At 43.5% G+C, this 22,328-nt stretch overlaps 1 protein-coding gene across 2 annotated transcripts; it reads right to left on the reverse strand.

Annotated features, from left to right (window-relative positions):
• TCTN2 (tectonic family member 2) lies at positions 1 to 20,890 on the reverse strand. 2 transcript variants are annotated; one of them, XM_033136388.1, is made up of 18 exons: positions 17,926 to 17,962; positions 16,791 to 16,895; positions 16,498 to 16,571; positions 15,041 to 15,245; positions 14,457 to 14,557; positions 13,344 to 13,540; positions 11,722 to 11,845; positions 10,776 to 10,908; positions 9,935 to 10,000; positions 9,717 to 9,821; positions 8,552 to 8,629; positions 8,195 to 8,275; positions 7,443 to 7,554; positions 6,815 to 6,918; positions 6,253 to 6,409; positions 3,941 to 4,066; positions 2,901 to 2,989; positions 1 to 262 (listed from the first exon to the last, which is right to left on the reverse strand). In XM_033136388.1, the coding sequence occupies exons 2-18, from the start codon at positions 16,870 to 16,872 to the stop codon at positions 147 to 149; spliced, it is 1,950 nt and encodes a 649-aa protein (XP_032992279.1). In that variant the 5' UTR covers positions 16,873 to 16,895; positions 17,926 to 17,962; the 3' UTR covers positions 1 to 146. The 2 variants fall into 2 exon arrangements, with proteins under 2 accessions (XP_032992279.1, XP_032992280.1); XM_033136389.1 differs by lacking the exons at positions 15,041 to 15,245; positions 16,498 to 16,571; positions 16,791 to 16,895; positions 17,926 to 17,962 and adding an exon at positions 20,885 to 20,890.
• Between the last annotated feature and the right edge of the window lie 1,438 nt (positions 20,891 to 22,328).

The following is a 22,328-nucleotide window of genomic DNA, read 5'->3' on the forward strand; positions in this document are numbered from 1 at the left end:
TCATTTTGCAAATCCGTTATCTTTTTATTTTTTGCCCTTAGAAAAATATACATTTTTTAAAAAAGTCTCTTTCCATTCAGTACCACATATTAAAAGTATAGAAAAGCAGTAACAAAATGCTGGCTTTATTCTGGGTAATTGAAGACTCATGTCTTATTCCATACTCTGTGGATTCTCCTCAAAGGATCACTCAGGACTGCTGCAACTAGTATGAAAAATACCAGCATCAAGCCTTTGGCAAGAGTTTGAGAGTACGGTTCTCCTGAAAGACAGTTTGAAAGAGAAATCAACTGCAGCAATAACATGACATGGTAGCTGACTTGTGTCGAGTCCTGTCATTCCAAAGCCAGAACCACCACCGTAAAAGCCAGGGCTGTCTGGAGCATATCTGGCGCCATGGTGCGAAGATCCCGCCAGCGCCCCCCCCCCCAATATTTCCCAGAGTAGTCAACCTTTTTTAGGCAGGGGACCCCCAAAGTTGCTGACCATTTTTTAGGGAGCTGACACCACACTTACATATTATCTCTAACAAGCCCTTAGAACAAAATAAAATGAAAAGGCATAAGAAAATCTAATGAAGTCCTCAATTCCAAAGCAAGACTCATTCAAGATTCAGCAGTTCTTCTAATTCATCCTCATGATTCATATCGCCACATATCAAGTTAAAGCAATCGCCAGTTTGTTGTTCTTTAAATAAATTGATAAAGACACAGAGAATGAAGTTCCCGGCCATTTGTGTTTAAGTACAAAGCTGACGTTTTCAAATATTGTGTGGGGGGTGTAAAGCAGTGACATCCTGAACCTAAAAAGGTCACAAAGGCTGCAGCCCTAACTGCACTTACCTGAGAGAAAGCCCTGCTGAATCTAATAGGAACTTAAAACCCACCGCCGTCTATAAAGGACTTTTTGTTGGTGTTTGTTTGTTTTTAACCACTAACTGCATGGAGAGCACGCAGTCCATCCTTACCTTTGAACTGAGTGAGTCCTAATGGTAGTGCGCCCCCCCAGCTTTCCCCTCCCACTGCCCCAAATCCGAATGAATCCCCCCTCCACCTTTTTGCTCGAAGGAAGGGGGCGATGTTCTTGGTGGTACCCGGTGCAGACATATTTTTTTTTGCACCCCCACAGATTTCAATGTTTTGTGAAGGGTCCCCCAAAGTTGTTTCCCCAAGAAGCAACTTTATTCACTTCAGCCATTGGCCAGAGCAACAAGAGAACATTAAAATATACACAAAACAAAATAAAAGTTGATTATAAAAACACAGTTTAGAGTCCTGAGTCAGCAGTCAGAGAGTGGACCTTAGGATCCCCCAAAGTTATTAAGCTTTTTTTGGGCAGGGTCTGACCAAGCTGCTGAGCTACCTTTAGGGAGGCTTGCTGTGTGGAACAGGATTTCAGCGGAACAGGAGTGCACACACAGGCTGACGGGGGTGTGCAAGCTGCCTGGCGGGTGAGTGCCACAGCGCAGAACCGCCCGGTGGGGGTTTTGAAACCAACCCTGAGGGATGACACCAGGGCCGGCCCACCTTGCCCGTCTCTTAATACATTTACCATTGCTCAGATGAGCCATCCACCAACAACACTGCCATCCTCTTAGCGTGGAGCCTGTTTATTAGCCATCATCCATTACTGACCCTGGATGCTGCTTTAGTGCTTCCACAGCCTCCAAGGCATAGCAGAACTGAGTGTTAGCAGCATGGGCGGAATTAATTTTTTAAAAGAGAATCAGTGCTTGAGCTTCCATGCAAATAAAGCTCTCTGAAACAGAAGCTATCCCTCCAAATCCCAGCAAGGGTTTGGGGACAGGGTGGTCATGGCAGCTGGCTGGGCTTACTCATCAGGGAGGGAAAGGTCCAGTTGTACCCTTTTATTACCTGCAGGGTTGATACGGGGAGGGGAGGGGAGCAGCAACAGAGAGAAACGAAGCAGAACTCCAGGAAGGACACCCACAGAAACATTTTAACGTGCTGGGAGGCAGAGTTGGGGTTGCGCGTGCAGCGCTCTCCTGTCTTGCCCAGTGGCAGCGCTGGCGACAGCGGCGGCTGCGGGAGCTCCTGCTTCTCCGCCTCCTCTTGCTGCTGCTTCCATCGGCCGCGGCACAGCCAAAGGAGGCGGGGAGGGGAAGGGGGTGGCACGTAAGCCAGCCAGCCAAGTGCCCACCCCTCAGACAAGCCAGCTGGGCACACACACCTGGCTTGGCCCGGAAGACCGCCTCCCCTTCCCTCCGCGTTCCAACTTTACGCCCACTCTTTGCTGTGGCTGGCAGAGATGAGGCAAATGGTCTGCGCAGCCTGCCATTCAAATAGCCGGATTGGTGGGGTGGCATGACGCGCTGGGCACCTGGAGCAGGCTGCCTCAGCCACACCGCCTCGCTAGCCGCCCCGAACACGAGCAGCGCGCGGCACAGGCACAGCTGTTCCTGGACACCGCTGCTGGGCGCTGCAGAGCGGAACAGGATCCTAGCACCTCCAGACATGAGCTGGAGGTACAAAGGCACCAAGCCCCCGCTCGACTCTCCCTGGACTCTCCCCAGACTCTTCTCTTGGCACCCTCCACAGCTTGGCGCCCTGGTTCACTGCGCCACTACCCCAAAGGGTAAAGACGCCTCTGGTAAAAGCCCTACTTGATGTCGCATGATCACCTGGCTGCAACAATAACATGGACTGATATTGAGCAAGGAAGTTCCTGTAATTAGTACATATCCCCATCTAAAATACCTAAAAATTATTTAGTTGTAAGCTGTAAGGGATAAGATTCCAGCTCCCATCAGCCCCAGTCAGAGGTGAGGGATGATGGGGAATTGGGAGTCCAGCAACACCTTAACAAGGCTCAACACCCTTGTGTAAATAATCCATCTGAATGCTTTTCAAGTAACCACCAGGTTCCCTCTATCTTTTTACCAGTATAGTAGCGTGTCAAGGGATAAAGAAGTTCTGGCCAGCAAACATCATTCCTCTTGCAGTCATATTCTGTGTAGTTAATCTGAAATCTGCAAAACAGTTTAAAATAAAGTCTTACAGTCAGACAGATGTAATTTTTATTTTTTTATTCGATTTGTAAATTTTTCCTGATGCTGGGGAAGCTACCTGTTGTTAATAGACAGTGGGAAGGGGGGCAGTGTATGTGCGTGTGATAGATCCTTATTGTGTGATCACCACAATCAGGACCAGGAAGACATAGCTGACTTCCCACGGTAAGCATGGGGAGGAGCAGCAATGGCTTTTACTTGTTCCAATTTTGTGTTGTGCTATGCCCCCATGGCAGCCATATTGTGTTATGGCACAGCCCACTGCAGCTATTTTGTGACTGGTGCCCACAACACTTCCACATAATTCAAAATGTGCCCTCTGTTCCAAAAAGGTTGGTGACCCTGGTCCAATGCATACATTGTCCCAAGCTACTCAGGTACCAAAACCACTACCCCTTTTTTCTATCAAGCCAAATTCACTGTTTAATTGATGCTATTATTATTAGTAGTAGTAGTAGTACTATTACTATTATGATTTATATACCTGGGGATCTCAGGGTGGTTCACAGAATAAAATCAAGATACAGTCATACCTTGAGTTGCGTACGTTCGACTTACGGACCTCCACGACCCAGAAGTCCTCCCCGGAGCGCACGCAACGCGCGGGTGCACAGCAGCATTCTGTGCACTTTGCACAGAAGTGCAAAAACGCCCAAACTTCCGGGTTATTTTCTTTGGGGGGGGCGTTTGTGTTAAGCATGCCCATGTTATGTAGCGTGATCCGGTACGGATCGCGTGCGTAACACGGAGTACCACTGTATAAAACCACAAAATACATAATAAAAATAAAAACAACCCAGTAGAGCCCCCCAAAAAAGCACATTTTAAAAGGGCATAGGATGTAAATCAGATCAACCATAGATATTAACACATCTAATAGAATTACAGTAATATAGCACCCAAGAGGATTACCTTGTCATTGGAGCAGGGGGTTGAGCTGGTATTTTAATAAACTGCACTGCAGCAAAGATAGGAAGAGAGCTGGTTTTATCTTCACAGGCAATTGGACACTGAACTTGCCAGGTTACTGTTGAAATACTAAATGAGAAGAGAAAATCTATGTCATAAAATCTCAAACAACAACACTATATTAGGCTACATACTGTTATAGCAGCTTTGATTTTGTCAATATCCTTACATAAGGTGACCAGTTAGATCTGCTTTAAAGTCCAAAGGTCAATCTTACACTTGCATTTCACTTCAACTGACTGCAACTTCAAACGCCTACTTTCTTGTAATGATTACAAACCACATTTTGAACATTAAGTGGGAGCATTGTAATCAATTAGGTTAATATTTAAAAGATAGCAATCTTAATATCCTATCTAGATGAGCAGATAGTGAACAGCTAGACAAGGTAATGTAGTGCTTTTTAGTGGTGGATCTTCACAGCAGCCAGCATCTCTGAAACCAAATTTTCAACAGCTTCAGCAACATTTATTGAGAAAAAAGCAAGTTCTCTTGCACCAAGGTCAGACTCTCTCCACCTAGCTCTGTCTACTCTGACTGGCAGCAGCACTCCAGGATTTTGGGCAGAGAATGGTGTCTTTCATTGTAACCTGTTATCTTTGAAGCTTGAGATGCTGGGCACTGGACAAACCATGTTTTCCATAGTAGAGTTATGGTCCCTTCTCTGAAGACCAAGCCCTGCATGTGACTTGGGTGCAGAATTTAGCATCCTAAGAATCTCAGCTTTTTTTTTTTTCCTAAACTAGTTTCTAGTCCTCTTAGCTGCAAGTGTCTGGATAAAGCCTGATGGGGTCCTACAGGCAGAAGTGTGGGAGAGGCTAGGTGTTGGTACAAAGCCCTAAATGGTTCTGGACCCAAATCCTTAAAGAAGTTCCTCCTGCAATACCTACCAAACTGTGCTCTGAGATCAGTAAGGAGAGGCCCTGCTTGTGATTCTGTGAACAGGCATGGCCCACTGTACTTACCATACTTACTGGAAGCTCCACTGTGGAATTCCCTCCCTGGAGAATTACAGTTGCCCGCCCCCAGATAACCAAATGTATTTTTGTTTGCTCAATTTTGAGGTTTTCCAGGACCTAGCAGTGCTGATATTGGATTTATGATGCTATTGTTTTTAGCTTAGATGTTTAATGACTGTATGTAAATAGTCCTATTTTTATTACCGTGTTGGCCCAAATATAAGCCGCACCCGCAAATAAGCCACACCTTTAAAATTCAAGGGGGTAAGACAATACCCAAATATAAGCCGCTCCCTTAAAATTTCGCAGGCACTCACACCCGTTCCGTTTTACCATATGTCTGTTTCAGCAGCGATACTGCAAAAGCCAATTTTTGTAAGGTTGTGAATTTAAGCTGCACTTTAACTTTTCACGGTTGGAATTTTGGGGGGGGAAACTGCAGCTTATATTCTGGCCAATATGGTATATTGTGTACCACCCTGGGAGCAAGGGTGTACCATCCTTTGGGAGCGAGGGTGATAAATAAGTATATTTTCCCTGTTAGATATGCTTTCACTCAGCTCAGATTCCAAACAATACCTACTTAATACCTGGCTGGGAGATATAGTAACAAATCTGTAAAAGAGCGCCTTTGTAAATGCGGATCAGGGTCTATTGAGGAGCTGGTACATTGTATTTTATACTGCCCATTGTATGATTCACCCAGAGTTAAATTTATCTCCCCTTTTCAGATTGCCTTAGAAGGTCAACCTGATTATTTGAAAATTAAATGATTGTTGGCAGATGTTGATAAGTGCATCAGCTATAGGGTGGCACTATTCGCACTAGTGGCAAGAAAGATAAGGGCAATTTTTCTGGACAGTGCAACTGCTAAACCCTAGGGGTGCTGACTAGAAGGAATGTTCCTAAATTTTGGACACTGTAGATTTGTCCTGATCTGGTTTTGTAGCTGTGTGATTTGTGTTCATACTGTATTGTGATGGCCATTGGCTATAAATTCAATTCAATTCAATAAAATTTATTGAATTGAATAAATAACTGTAAGTTATAGTATTCCCAGTGCTCTGGTCAAAGGGCTCAAGTGTCTAGCATAACACAATGCATTGCCCCTCTTCTAGCAGAAAATGGAGAGTGGTACAATATAAATCTACTTAATTTGCATAATGTATTTTTATTGACCCAAGACTCTTCTCACCCAGTGCAGAGTATAACACAATGGATAAAACCATTGTAAATCGGTGAAAGGGAAGAAAGAGCAGTTCTGCCAAACATAGCTAGTTGTTGTTTTTTACGTACCTGACCTGTACCCCAACTATCTCCTGCTGTGGAATCCCTTCTACTGCTCCAACATCAGCAGTGATGATCTGAATATTCAAGTGGGTAGGAATATCAAGGCAAATCCCTTTCAAATCTCCATAACTTGCATTTGTATCTGCACCAAACGTATCTAAATCTGTTAATGGGGGGAAAACATTGTTGTGAGAACAATGGCAACTACCCATCCAGGTTCTGATCAGACCCAGACCTGCTTAGCTTCTGCAAGGAGGTGACCTCATGTGTCTTCAGACTTCAACCTGGGACCACATGACACCACTGCATCCTATGGCCCCTCAATCAGTATAACTATTATTCTGTAATTTCATTTGTTTTAAAATATCAAAATTCAACTGCACAACTTTGAATCTAATATGGAAAAAACAGTCATGCTTTGTGGTGTTTAAAATGTTAATATCTCAAAAAGTTTATACATGTGGTTATGCCATATGATATTAAATTAAAATTTTTTAATAGGAATGACTTACTTTAACTAAAAGAAAACTCAGCAATTGACTCAATGCTAGTAAATGTTGGTACTCACAAATAATTTCCACCCAATCATCTGGGGTGCTAGTAGAGGAGTTCCCTCTCTTTCCGACATGAGTAGCTTGCACCAACGAATTAAGTCTTTTAGTAACATTCTCCCTGCAATAATGGAACTTGGAACAATTATCCACACTTGAAAATTAATTATTCAGGGTAGCAGAAACCAATGTAGGTTTGTTGATGAAAACATTGCTCTCCTTCAATGTCCTGGGATTTTTGTTTAGCCAAAGTGTGGTTTGTTTTATCGTCCAAACCAAGCACAGCAAGCTAACCATAGTCTGTTTTCTGGCAACAAACTTCAATTTGAAACCATGATTTGTTGATGGCTTATTTTAACTACACAACAGCCCTATTTAACTATGGTTTGGTTTTCCAATGCACACTAGAGACACAAAGCAAAACCAGCAAGAAATCAAAACACACTTTAGAGAAATAAGCTGCAGCTTGGATACTCATCTGTGCGATAATTCATGGTTTGCTGAACAAAGCATGGTTAAAAGAAACAATGGCTAGGTGTTATGTTCAAATGTAACCAATGATAAAATTTCAATGTGAAGTTAAAACTCCCTCATCACTTCAGACTTGCCACAAGTAGAAAAGGGGAAGAAAACACTCCATCTCACCTCAGCTGATTGCAGTTGTCCTTAAGATCAACTTCTAAAATGCATCCAGAGATTGAATTTAGTCCGAACAAAACTGGTGTGAGACCTGCCGATGCACACACGCCCTTGCCATCTATGTAAGAGAGGTATTTGCTTGAGAAATCCTCATATCTTTTTCAGGTTTTTGCTTACAGTTTTATGTAATATAATTTTTAACAGAAATTACTAAGGTCCACAATAAAATAATAATGTTGAGATCTTATTGAGTTCACCTTTTTACATCCATTAGAAACACAGAGGTTTTAATTCAATCCAAGCTGAAGTGATTGAGCTGTCACAGAGCACTTCTACACAGGACCAAGACTATAACGCGGTTTCTGGAAAGCTTTTTAAATGGCAGGTCTCAGTATTTCCCTTCTGAAGCATTTTAAAGGAAAGTGGTATGACATCAGAAGCAAAAGCAGAAAAGCCAATTAAGGCTTTAGGTAGAAACAGTGTCCAATTTTGCAGTATATTTCAAATCAACAAAACACATCTCAACTCCAATTACACTGTTATAATAATAAACTATTATTATTATTATTATTATTATTATTATTATTATTATTATTATTTATACCCCGCCCAACTGGCTGGGTTTCCCCAACCACTCTGGGCAGCTTACCTTAACCAAACAGTATAGAAGATTGAAATTAGTGTTAGGGTGATAAATCTAATTCTGAAATGTTCATTTGTATCACAGTTCTATAGCACTCCATAGCAAAATGTAGTACCGGGCTTCCAAAGTTGCAAAATGGTAACAGCATCGGAAGAATTCAGATTTGCTGCTCTAATCGGTTTGCCAATTTGATAACCTATACAGAAAGAGATGGTTTTGTGTGAAGTTTTATAGATGTTAATCGCTGTTGACAAGCAATACTGCCAAATAACTGTGTTACAGTGCAATCTTAACCATGTCTGCTCAAAAGTAGGTCTTATTGAATTTAATGCTTAAACCCAGGTGAGGGGTTGGGATTTGAGTTAACACCCAAAGCATCAGGTTTTGACATTTTCACTCCCCACATACATCATTACAAATATGTTGCATTTTCTCTGGCGAGCATATAAACACCACGAATGAGGCTTTTCACCTGGATTCCCAGACAATTCTTCTCTGCTTGTAGTGTTTACACTCACAAAGTTGACCGTGAATTTCTGTGTCAGTATTTCTGAAAAAGTAAAAGGATACACAATAAATGCTAATGAAAAGGAGGAATACCACTTTGTTGAACCTTTAATTCAGCAATTATCATACAAATCATAACCTAGGTTTAGGGAAGTTTTTAACCTGTGACATTTTAATGTATTTTAATATTTGTTGGAAGCCACCCAGAGTGGCTGGGGAAACCCAGCCAGATGGGCAGGGTACAAATAAATTATTATTATTATTATTATTATTATTATTATTATTATTATTATTATTAAATTTTGGCAACTAATGCAATACTGCATCCTTTAAAACCCACTGATATGTCTCTGTTTATATATACGGTAGATCATTTCAAAGCTGAATAGATCTTTTCGTGATTTCTATACACCACTGCAGAGGTCAAGATGGCACTTTTCTGGATACACAGCATAAATGAAGGCTACAGGGCAACCCTTTAGTATTTGTAGCTACAGGAGAATAACCTCAGGATATGATACAACCAGCACAAAGGATGTCCTGCTCTTTTTTGATTTTATTTCAATGGGGCATATAGCAGACAATTGCAGAATCTTTTCTCATCAAAATCAGGTATACAAATATAAAATCTGGTGAACTTCTTTTGTTGCACAGAGCTGGAGGTCTGTGAAAGCCCTCCTCAAATGTCTTTTGCCTCACAGCATGCATGACTGGAGTTGACGGAGGCTCCACCTACTGAAATGGATTGAGCATGAAGTCATTTCTATTCTCCTGCCTCTGAAGCAAGGGGGAGAAGTTACCCAGACCTGGATACAGCAAGTATTTGGCACAAACAGAAAGGGTGGTGGGCTTTAGGCAACCCAAGTACAGAGGCAGCAAAAAGAAACTTTGCTCCCCTCCTCACTCTATTTGAACGGCAGACCCGCATTCAATATCACTAGTTCTCCTTGGGTTTAAAAACTATGCCATGGGGGTCAGGATTTGCTGGCCCCATCTTACCAGCCACCAAGTTGAAAATTCTCTTTCATGTCACACTCCAACAATGTTTCAAGATTATGCCACATAAACAACAAGGATTAGGAGTGGGAGATAAACTGAGCAAGGAATGCAAAATAGAAATAGGATGGTACCTTCTGGACATACTGCTCCAGAAATGACAGTGGCTTTTATTTCTATTATTCTCCTGCCTTCCCATATGATTGTATAATCTTCTCCAAAGATCACATTTCTGCATTCTGAACACAAAAAAACAATTTGTGTGAAATCCAAATTTCATTGGAATTTAAAGAAGGCTCTAGTGATCTGGTGATTTAGAGAAAGAGTGAGAGAGAGTTGAACACAGACTTACCTCTGCCAGTGCAGCCACCTACATCAGTGTCTTTCCTCTCATGCGTCACCTGTGGCTTGATGCTGTCTGGCAAGAAAACAAACAGATGATTGAGTGCAACAAGTCTGAAAAACAACCTGCAACAAAACAGATGGTAATTGCAGCAAGGAGGACCCAAATGCAGAATAAGACATACAGATGGTTTTCTAGAGCATAACTTGCACGGGGGGGGGGGGGGGGGAGAGATTATTATTTATTTATAGAAGTATTTATATATCTCCCACTCATAAAATATCAAGGTATTGCACTACATAAAATAATGCAAAATAATGCGAAATGTGACTGGCTCATCTAAAAGAGAAAATTGAACTAAACAGGCCCGTCAGCATAAAAATGATGCTGGATATGCAGCTTGCGTAGCAGGATCCCTGAACCTAGCAACCTGTTGGTTGGGGAGGAGGTACTTGCAGTTATTTCTTCTTTTCAACAGATCTTGACACTATCAGTCCCGATAGTGCCCTTTGTTGTCAGGGCATGGTCTGAAAGCAGAGAATGCAGCAATCTTGTTGAAGCTAAGCGGGTCTTGAGGTTGTGGTCAGTACCCAGACAGGAAATTATCTAGGACCTCTAGGCACACTACCTTAAGTTCGACCTGCATGTATATATATATTGTTGGTGCGGAAGAGCCAGGTCAAATTATACCTTGCATCATTTTACTTCATTTTACTCTTGAAGATAAAGAACAGTTTAAGCCTGACAGCGATGCCTGAAAACGACGGTCGCTGCTATTAGAAAATAACACTTCAATCAACCTCGTTCTGATGGAGCAAAGAGCAATCTATTATTTCTGATCCCAACATACCTCCAGTACCGCTGTTTATTGCTATGTTAAGTGGTGTGCTCCCCACTCCATCACAAGCACTGAGACATTCAGCTTCAAAATTCTGAAGGAAGGCAACAGGGGCATTTCTTGCACATTGCCCAGCTAGGAATTGCTGCATCATATAGGAAGAAAAAAGCTGAACATCAGATTCGTTTTTGTGAAATTTGTTTTTTCTCCTAAACAAGCTCAAAGCCAGCAGTAGAGAAATTTTTCATCCTGAGGGCCACTTCCCCAGTGGACAATTTTCGGGGTGGGGGCTGCATTCCAGTGGTGGGTGCAGTCAGAGGCAAAACTGAGCAGGGCTAGAAGCAAAAGCAGGAGTAGCAATGGGTGTGACTCTGATCTTTGTACAGAAAAAGAAAAGAAGAAGAGGAGGAGGGGGGAGGGGAGTTTGGATTTGATATCCCGCTTTATCACTACCCAAAGGAGTCTCAAAGCGGCTAACATTCACCTTTCCCTTCCTCCCCCACAACACTCTGTGAGGTGAGTGGGGCTGGGAGACTTCAAAGAAGTGTGACTAGCCCAAGGTCACCCAGCAGCTGCATGTGGAGGAGCAGAGACGCGAACCCAGTTCACCAGATTACGAGTCTACTGCTCTTAACCACTACACCACACTGGCTCCCTATACCGTAGTCCAGCCACACAAAAGACAGCCTCTACATCCCTTGTTTCTTCATCCAGGCAAGCAAGAGTTCAAAGATAAATTCCAGCCAGGCAAAAGCACATGAAGGGGATACACAGCAGGGGGCAGCAGGTGTTTTGGAAGGAGGGGCGTGACCTAGGGAGACTCCCAAAAGCCTGATTTAGGAGCTTGGTGGGTGCCATGTATCCCATGAGCCAGAGGTCCCTCACACCGCTCTAAGCAAACACAAAAAGAGCCAATGTGGTGGTGGGGGTGTCACTCATTCAAGCAGGTTGTCATTACCTGAGGAACTGTAAAGTACCCATTCTGCACAGTCATAACTGGATCTCCTTGTCTGTAACCAGTGGAAAGTTTTCCAGGGATGGTTTGTAATGGTACTTTAAATGAAGAAACTTGGGGTGAAGAACTGCAAAAAAAAACATTGTTTAAATAACAACAACCCACATTTGTATACTATTAAAGCCTTCAGTTTCTACAGAATCACAGCATTATGCTTGGTGTGTGGAGAAAGAGAACAGAGAGAGGAGCTTTTCTTTCTCTCTTATAATTCTCAAACTCAGGATCCCTCAATGAAACTGATCAGCAGAAGATTCAGGGCTGACAAAAAGAGGTATTCCTTCAGAAGTACATACTTCAGTCATCAAACTCATTGCCACATGATGCTATGATAGCCTCTAGCTCAGACAGCCGATTAGCTATCCAGACCAGCGGCCACTGATAGATCAAAGGTAAAATTCGTGTAAAACAGCAGAATGCCACTCAGTATCAGCTCGAGAGGAAGAACAACAGAAGAGGATGCTTCCTCCATACTCTGCTTGGCTGCCATTGGAGCCAGGATGCTGGAGAAGATGGCAAGCCTTTGGCCCAATCCAACAGCCATTGGTGGTAGGTAGCACAATCTGCTCAGCACATGAATTAAGAGAGAGCAGTGGGTAATAGCTTGAAGATCTCTGCAGCTGGTTCTCTCCCTCCTCCCAAATATGTATTATTATCCTGTCTGTGGCAACATTAAACAGAGAGTGTACAGTCTGTGCAAGAAAATTAAAACTAAAACATGGGGCCCAGTGAAAGGGAACAGCTGGGATGGAGAAACTGGAGCTCTCCAGGTGTTGTTGGACTGACTCACATCAGCGCCAGTTTGCATGGTCAGTGGTCAGGATAATGAGTTTCTGTCCAAAAAACAATCAAAGAGCTGCAGATTCCCTACTCTGTGCTACAGCATTTCTGAAACTCCATTGGTGGGGACCTGAGCAAAAACCAGGACAGGGAGGAAGAGCTCTGTACCAGCCTTTGTCAACCTGGGACCCTCCAAACGTTTTGGATTATGATTCCCATCAGCCCCAGCCAGCACAGCTGTGCTGGTTGCAACTGTTAGGTGCTGTAGACCAAAACACCTGGAAAGCACCAGATTAGCAAAGGCTGCCCTGAATGGCAGCAAATATATTAGATATGGCAGGCACCTACAGTAATGCTGGTTGTTTGAAACATAGCTATTTGCGATGGCATTCCCTCAGCACTGCTTTTCAGTAGTGGCTCTATTGGAAATTCTGGGTATCTGTGATATCTGTGCTTTTAGTAACTTACTGTTTTATTGCATTGATTTTATTCTATAAAGTGCCTTACTTATTTTACAATGAAAGGTGATATATAAATGTGTTAATAAATTTAAAAAAGTTTTATAAGAATGAAAGGTCCATAAAGTGCTCATTGTTTCTTTTAAAAATATTCTTGGATGACGGAATTAGTGGAAAGATGTAATTCCACTGCCAGAAACATACTGAAAAGAGAAAATTAACAAAACTGTGCAAGCATGAGAGGTGGGGAGAAACTGGGTCACTTGCATGCACTTAGTTAGGTTCTATCTCACAGGAATGCACACATCGCAGATAAGTCTCCATACTTACACAGTCCCATGATAGAAATAACCAAGGAAAGGTGTGTTGTTAATGGAAGACTGCACACATAGGAAGGGAAACCAGTCAGGGGCATTGTTCCCTGTCTGGACAGAGCACAGTTGGTCAAAAGGTGGACTGACATCCCCACCAAATATTCCTTTAAAACATGACCCATTGAACAGCTGCTTCATCTCTGAGGTGCAATCCTAGAAAAAGAAAAAGAGGGGGGGAAAGGTTCTACTTTTTGCCAAACTAAAAAGCACAAGCTTTGGGGAGTGATTGTAGCTCAGTGGTAGAGCACATGCCCTGCATGCAGAAGGTCCCAGATTCATCAATCCCTGCCACATCCAGTTAAAACAGGTGTGGGGAACTGCACACTGACCTACAGCTCTCAAGAATGGTGAATGGCAGGGATGATGGGAGTCATAGCTCAGCAACATCCGCAGGTCCAAAGGCTCCCCACACTTGAGTTAAACGGATCACAGAAGTGGGGCAGAAGACAACACCTAAAACCCAGAAGATCCACTCCAGTCAGAGCAGAAAATACTGGGCTAGATGGACAAAGAGGCCTGCATGAACTTATTTTACATGTACTTTTTAAGAAAGAAAAGGTAAGCAGGGCAGACACTGCAGAGATCACCCCTGCTGCTTATCAACCCCGGGAGCCATCAGCCACGTTTTTTTCATATATTTTCCTTCTTATTAAATTAGTTCAACTTCTGAAGACCAGAAGATAAAACCATTGTTGGCTTATTGCAGGGGTCCCCAAACTAAAGCCCGGGGACCGGATGCGGCCTAATCGCCTTCTAAATGCGGCCCGCGAATGGTCCAGGAATCAGCGTGTTTTTACCTGAGTAGAATGTGTCCTTTTATTTAAAATGCATCTCTGGGTTATTTGTGACCCAAACTATAGTCGGGCCCCCCACAAGGTCTGAGGGACAGTGGACCGGCCACCTGCTGAAAAAGTTTGCTGACCCCTGGCTTATTGTGTCATAGTGCTAAATATAAAGAACAACACACAGTTCTCTGGCAAATAATATTGCAGGCATTTTTGTAGATTTTCTCTAAGGATGCTTACAATGAAGAAAGTTTTCAAAATTAAATTAAATGTAGAATTAGTACCAAATCACAGCAGCAACGGATATCGCAGGCTCCTGCAGTGAGATTGCAAGGACAAGATCCCAGTGGCTGGAACACTTGATTGGGGATCACTGTTGTACTATCTATTTAAAAAAGGAGAAAAATAACTTCAGCTCTGAAACTTAAGGAGCTCCTCCCCACCCCACAGCTGTTATCTAGTGGCAGCCATTCCATCTGACTGCAGTGGGGGAAAAGATGGGTAGCAGGGCCACTCCACTGGTTCTGCTGGGAAATCAACTGCATTTGAATCTTAATAATAATTTTGATTATTTGTACCCTGCCCATCTGACTGGGTTACCCCACCCTTCCTCTCCCTGAACACACACACACACACACACAGAGAGAGAGAGAGAGAGAGAGAGAGAGGATATGGGCAGGGTGGAGGGAGTTCTTCCATTTTGTAGACAAACTTGCTTCTTCTCCATATACTTTTACAGGATTTTTGAAGTCTAATGGGACTGCTGCATCTAAAGGCTGAAGCCTCAGTGAAAATACACACAGAGTATCAGAGAGAAGCAGAAAAGTAAACTCTAAAATATAACAAAAAGCAACAGTGACTGAAATACCTTCTCCTTTCCCTGTCACATTTCCTGAGGTTGTATTAGCATATATTTCAGCTTGGATCAACAGATGGGCCACCACCACCGAGTCTCGACAAGCTGAGACCTGCAAAGCTTCAACCAAGCAGAGGGCTTCTTTGCAGCAATTGGTGAAATTGGAAGTACACAGCTGCAGACTCCTGGTCAAAGAGACCATCACTCTGGAAACATTCTGAAACACACAGTTTGATGGCAGGTAATACATTTACTAAACATCACACAAATTTCAAACATCTTGCTGAAAAAGTGACCTTCAACATGAGTCAGTGTATTTTCCTCTGTCAATTACCAGTAAATGGAGGGGTTGGAAGAGCAATAATTAACAAGCACCAAACAAAATGTGTTTAGTATTGCAATGCTAGTGGGAAAACACCCAATGATTTGACTCAGTGATTCATGTGCGAAGCAACCATAGAAAGAGATATTATTTGGGATTCTGTGTAGGATTAAGTTAACTATACAGTTCTCATTTTAACAAGCCTTTAAATTGTGACAGGCATGTATTTTTGATGGTTTTAAATTTCTTATCACCTTGTTGGTTTAAAATTGATTGTGCAATTTGTATTGCTTATAGTTCTTTATTGTTTTACATTTTTTATTGTATATTGTAATTTTAATAAATTTGCAAACCATTGAGAAGACATAATTGGCGGACAGTATGCAAGTGTAACAAACAAATAAAATAATTATTTGCTTATGTGAGAGGCAGGAGTCCCTTATGGCAGGCAGCCACAGGCTCAGTGGCAGAGGAAACCTCAGAGGCAACCCCCTGGGGGCAGCACGTCGTGGTGTCACGATGTGTTGGATGCACTACGCATGCCCGGAATTTCCGGGCATGCGTAGTGCATCCGGGCCGGCGCTGCTGCTCCCGCGGCGAGTGAGCCGCGGGTCGTGGGGCTGCCCCGGCTGTGCTGCTTTATGGCCAGGACAGCCCCACGACCCGCTGCTCATTCGCCGGCTCGCTCAGTCACCGCAGGAGCAGCAGCGCCGACTCTGATGCACTACGCATGCCCGGAAATTCCGGGCATGCATAGTGCAGCCGGGCCGGCGCTGCTGCTCCCACGGCAAGCCGGCGAGTAAGCGGCGGCTTGTGGGGCTGCCCCGGCCATGCTGCTTTACGGACTGGGCAGCCCCATGAGCTGGCAAGCGAGCGGCGGCTTGTGGCGCTGCCCCGGCCATCCATAAAGAAGCACGGGCGGGGTCCCGAGCGGCGGGGGAGTGGTGGGAGGGGCCGGGAAGTGTCACCCCCTCCCCTGGAACACGGGGCGGCCCGACCCCTACGCCCCACCCTTCCTACGCCACTGCACAGGCTAATCCCATAGTTCAAAAATGCACAAAATTAGAGTCAACTGAGTACTTAAGAAGTATGCAGTTAAGATATTTAACCACAATGGAAGGATGGATTATGGGATTTTTCTACTAACCCCTTGATACGTTACATTCAGACTCCAGTGACCAGTTTTGTTTCTTCCAGTACAATCCGCAAGTGGCAACATTCCTGGAAGAGAGCAAAGAGCAATATGAATACTTTCAGATTTACTCTTCTCTCTCACTTCATTACTGTGACAGATGATAGAAGTAAGAGAGAACATCTTATCAGCAGGAAAGTTCATGTACTCAGTCCCAAGTGATCTTTGAGACAGCAAAATGGTCCCACAATTTCTATGGTATTTAAACACATCCAATTTGAAAAAAAGCAGTGTCAATGGAATCTTACCTGTTTCATTGTCTGCCACAGCAATAGTGAAAACATCTGATGGACTGCTCACCAAAGAAGCAGTGACTACAGGCCCAGACATGTAGATAAAGGGAGGCTGAAAACCTACAAATATAAATCAACATTAGCACCTGTGGAATAAAAAAATGTTATCACTGTCTGTACTTTTGTGCATTTCAGTCCCTCTGACGTCACTTTTTAAACTCCCTGCACCCAATCCAGCATATAACCCCCTGCATTAGCTGAAGGGGACTGCAGTGTACAAAAGACTTATCCATAATAAATTTACTAAGTCTTCCAAGTGACACAATATTTTTTGTTTTTATCTAGAGACAATTTTCCCCTTTTATGGATTTTATTTCAGACCCCTCTAAGTAGAAAGCTCTTTGTGAATAAGTCTAAGAAATTTTCTTGGTCTAGTTTACAGAAATACATAATAGAACAGAGGCACCTTTTGTTTTGATGTGCTGTGTGATCACTTTGAACTATGGAGCACAAGGAAGAGAAACGTTGCCTGGCTTGCACTGAACAAGGTTTGACTTACTGGGAGGCTGGGCAGAGGCAGGGGAAGCAGTTCATAAGAGTTATGCAGGGTGACAAAAGAAAGTTGACCTCCTCTTTAGGCTGTCTTTTGTTTGCTCCCCCAACACACGCACCTGTTCAGGTGGCTCCTGTGCTTCCACAGCTGCGTGGCAGGCAGAAACAAAACAGGTGAGGCTTTTTACCCAGCGCGGCGATGTGATGAAGTGCGGTACCGACTTCACCTGCAAGATTTCTGCCTGTCACGCATATGTTATTGCTAGAATTTCTTAGTTGCTTCATTCTGCTCAGGGCAACTTACAACCAAGCGCACAAATGTACAGGAGAAGCGCCGAAACGTACGTTGCCCTTTCCTACCCACCCGGATTTCCATCCTGGGCTCCAGCCCCGAAAAAAGCCAGCAGCCCCCAAAGGAGCCGCCGGACGCACAGCCGAGCCGAGGCCTCCCCCGGCGCCATTTTGAGAACGGTTCCCACGGTTGCTGTGGAAACGGCTGGGAAGAACCACTTCACGTTGCCCGGCTCTGAAGCGGGAGAAGACCCTCACTCCTCTTGACCCCGCCCCCCCAAAAATACCAGTGTGTTTCACTACGTACATTGATTAACACAGGCTTGAGGTGGGGGAAGGCAATAAAGCAGCAAAGAGTGCAGTCAAATCTCCTTTCTTCCACCCCTCTGCGTGAATGGTATGTTCTAATATTAAGGCGTGCCTAACAACGGGTGGGGGAGGTTAAGTTAAATGCAATTTGCCCTCTGAGCTCTAAAAGTTGGCTTGCTTATTGGCTTGCTGCTGTGCCTGTTCTTAAAGCAACTCCTATCAGAGTTGTAGCGGCAAAGCACCGCCCACGCCATGCTTCATGCACCACTCTGAACAGTCGGAGTATTTTGGGAGCTATAGCTATAGCGTTGGGAACTGTAGCTCTGTAAAAGAGAGCCCCTCAAAAAACTATAGTTCCCGTGTTTTGGGGGGCGGGGGAGCCACGGCTTGCAGGGTGTGCCACGGTTCCCACTTCAGAGCCCCAGTGTGGCAGCCAGCATCCTAAGGTGCTTAAGTGGTGGTTGGTATCTACTGTATTGGAATTGGTAGCATGGAAGGCAAGAGAGACCAATATCAACTGGAGGGAGAGCCCACAAGTTCTAGGAAGGTCCCCATCCTCCTCCGTTCCACACGTGCAATGCTGAAGCTAAGGAGAAGGAAGGCTGGCTCTTCTAATTAACCACACTGGCATCTTCTTGGCCATGCTGGCACCTTTATTGATCCAAAAACCAGAGGCAACATGCCAGTGACCCACCTGCTCCAGCGTCCTGTTCTTACAATGGCCAACCAGATGCCTGTGGGAAACTAGCAAGCAAGTTCTGAGCACAAGAACACTCTCTCCTAATAGCCTCCTTAAATTTGTCTAGTCTTCATTCAAAGCCATCTGGGTTGGTGGCCATCACTGCCTCCTGTGGGAGCAAGTTCCATAGTTTTACCACACACTGCAGTAAAAAGTACTTGCTATTATCTCTCCTACATCGTCCCACAATCTGTGGGATGCATTCTAGCTGCATACCTGGGTTGCCAGGTATTAGACTCCGAACTCAGAGCCTCTGCAAGGGTGGGACCAACCAATTAAGATGGTCTGCCTCAGGAGACTGATGGATCCGAATGGATTCCTGGTGGCTCTTGAGGAGTTTCCTGTCACCTTGGCAAGTGACCATCAAAGCCCTGGTGGACTTATGGAACAGAGAAATGACCCGGACGGTGGACATGATCGCCTCTGAGTGTCCCCTGGTTCTCTGTGATGAAATGAGTCTGACCAAGCGCAGGATAGAACCTCTTTGAAGCCCTACTCTGTGGCAGTTTCTCTGCCTCCTTTGTATCAGCGAGGAGCTGTCCAGCAGAGCTGTTTCAAGTGGTCAGGGGTCTTTTACACTCTGACCCATGTGAGGAGAATTTAGACCACTCAATGGCCCGCTGTGAACTATTTGCTCAGCGCTTCCCTGACAAAATTGTTCAGATCCATTCTGACTTGGACACTATAATTGATACAAGTCTGGTGGATGTAACTTTGACTTTTGCTTGTTCGTTGTTAATGGATACTTTTCAATTTGCACAGCCCAAGGATATGAACAGGATCCTTGAAAACATGAGAGCTACCACATGTGTGCTAGATCCTTGTCCTTCCTGGCTCATCGAAAGGGCCAGCAGGGGACTGGCTGAGCGGGTGAAGGCGAGTGGTCAATGCCTCCTTACAACAAGGTACCGTTCCAGCATGCCTAAAAGAGGCAGTTATAAGGCCTCTTTTTTAAAGCCCTCCCTGGATCCCACCATATTGGATAAATATTGGCCAGTCTCTAATATCCCATTATTGAGCAAGGTACTGGAACATGTGGTGGCACCTCCAGGGTTTCTGGAGGAAAGGGATCATCTAGATCCATTTCAATATGGTTTCAGGCCTGGGTATGGGACAAAGATGACTTTGGTCGCCTTGGTAGATGTCTTACACAGGGGACTGGACTGAATGTGTGTGTCCTTGCTGGCTGCCTTGCTGGGATGGGACTTGGAAGCACAGTTTTACATGGCTCCATTCCTTTCTGGTGGGGCACACCCAGAAGGTAGTACTGAGGGGGCCCCGTTTGACACCTTGGCCGTTGGTCTGCGAGGTCCCTCAGGGTTCTGTTCTGTCTGCCATGTTATATAACATTTACATCAAACTGTTGGAAAGGTGGTCTGAAATGTTGGTGTTTGATGTCACTAGCATGCTGATAACACCCAGTGCTTTTTCGCCTTTCCATCTAAATCTAATGAAGCTGTCTTGGTTCTATACTGATGTCTGTCATCGGTAATGGAGTGGATGAGGGTGAACAAACTGCAACTTAATCCAGACAAGACAGAGATGCTCTTGGTCAGTTGGAAGGCAGAACAGGGAGCAGACATTCAGCCTGTGCTGAATGGGGTACCACTCCCCTTGAAGACACAGGTTTGCAGTTTGGGCATGCTCCTGGACTCAGGCCTGAGCCTGGATGACCAGGTCTCTGCGGTGGCCACAAGTGCATTTTCACAGTTAAAGCTAAGGTGCCAGCTGTGCCTGCTCCTTGAGACGCCTTATTTGGCCACAGTGACACACACCTTAGTTACATCCCATTTGTTTTTAGCTGTTATTATTTTTATCTGTAAGCTACCTTGAGTCCCTGTCAGGGAAAAAGGTGGGGTATAAAGAAATAAACAACAACAACAACAATAACATTATGCCTCACTGTAGCTCCTCATTCTGTAAATGAACCTGATTACTTTCCCTGAAAAGTTGAAGAAAAAGAAACCATGGATTTCTCACTTTACAGTCCTCATTTCTGTACCTGTTCAACCATGACACTGTGGTGACCCCATGCAATGCTTACGCCCTGTGAGTCCATAATATGCAGGTGTTGATTTATAAGCAGGACCCCAGGCACAGTACAAATTCCTCTGTAATGTCACCATGACAGCAATGATGCTACACACACAACTCCATACAACATATATTTACAAAAATACACGTTTTTTCTCACTGTTCTCTTTAAAGATAGGTCCACCTTCTCCTTTTCTGAGCTGAGGATGTCAATGAGGAACTGCCAGAAGTAGACTCAAACAAGCAATCCCATGACACCTTAAACACTAACAGATTAACAGTGCAACTCCATGTGTGTCTACTTGGAATTAAGCTTTCTGTGTCCAGTGGGGCTTACTAAGCATTCTTAGAACTTCTTCTTCTTCTTCTTCTTCTTCTTATTATTATTATTATTATTATTATTATTATTATTTTATATTTCTGTTTCGCATCTTAGAATATTCACTTATACAATCTTAAAATATCAATGACTTCCCTTCCTCTCTTTCCATGGTTCATTTTGCACAACATAAATACCTGCATATTTTATATAAACTAAATCATTCAGTATTCCATTATTACATCCATCAAAACTTATTTACACTGTTGAATTTCTCTTAATGCTGCCCACATTTTCAAATAAACACAATTTTCCTCTATATATTCAATAAACATTTTCCAATCTTCTTGTTCTCTTATTCTATATGTTAGGTCTGCAAGCTGCACATATTCCATCAGTTTAAGTTGCCAATCTTTAGTCAGGAGTTCACTCGTTTTCCATTTTGGGGCTAGCAAAACATGAGCCGCAGTAGTGGCATACATAAATAACATTTTCAGACACCTGGGAATTTCCATCTGAGTTATCCCCAACAAAAAGGACTCTTTTTTTGGGGGGGAGTACTTTTAAACAATTTTTTTCCGTTCGTTATTAATTATTTCCCAGTACCCTTTTACCCTTTTACAGGTCCACCACTAATAATATAACGTATCCCCAGTCTCATTACATCTCCAACACTTATCTGATTCAGTCTTATACATCTTAGCAAGTCTACTCAGAATTAGATACCATCTGAAAATCATTTTCAGGTAGTTCTCCTTCAAGGAATAACATGCTGTAAATTTCAGATCGCTCTTCCAAAGTTTCCCCCAAAGATTAAAATCTATATTGTGTCCTATATCTATTGCCCAGTGTGTCATAGAGGCTTTGACAAGCTCGTCTGTTGTTTCCCACTCTAATAACAAATTGTACATTTTAGATAAAGGTTTTTCTTTATTTTGTAGGAGTTATTTTTCAAATTGCGAGCTTTGGTCAAAAAAAACATTTTTCCTGTTTATTTTAAACATTTCATATAATTGATGATATTGTAGCCAGTCTGTAACATGGCTCCTTACACTTTCCATTGATTTCAGTTTGGGTTCCCCCTCTGTAAAATATAGCAATTCCCTGTAAGTTGCCCACTGTCTATCCATATTAACTCTTTTTATTGTAATAGTCTCAATAGGAGATAGCCATAAATGTGTTTTCCTTTCCAGCAGACTTTTATATTTCTCCCAAACTCTATACAAATTCTTCCTTAGAATATGGTTTGTAAAACTTTTGTAAATTTTCACTTTCCCATTCCATAAACATGCATGGCAGCTGAATTTTA

Source organism: Lacerta agilis, chromosome 17 (assembly GCF_009819535.1).
Source record: "Lacerta agilis isolate rLacAgi1 chromosome 17, rLacAgi1.pri, whole genome shotgun sequence".
NCBI classification, from domain to species: domain Eukaryota; kingdom Metazoa; phylum Chordata; class Lepidosauria; order Squamata; family Lacertidae; genus Lacerta; species Lacerta agilis.

What these genes read in the sequence shown, in the direction of transcription:
- TCTN2 (XM_033136388.1), bottom strand. Translation starts at nt 16,872, where the DNA reads ATGTCTGGGCCTGTAGTCACTGCTTCTTTGGTGAGCAGTCCATCAGAT. An exon ending in TCCGTTGCTGCTGTGATTTG is followed by an intron (nt 13,541 to 14,456) that starts GTACTAATTCTA and finishes TTCTTTTTCTAG; the next exon opens with GATTGCACCTCAGAGATGAA. An exon ending in TTTGCAACTTTGGAAGCCCG is followed by an intron (nt 7,555 to 8,194) that starts GTACTACATTTT and finishes TCTCTTACATAG; the next exon opens with ATGGCAAGGGCGTGTGTGCA.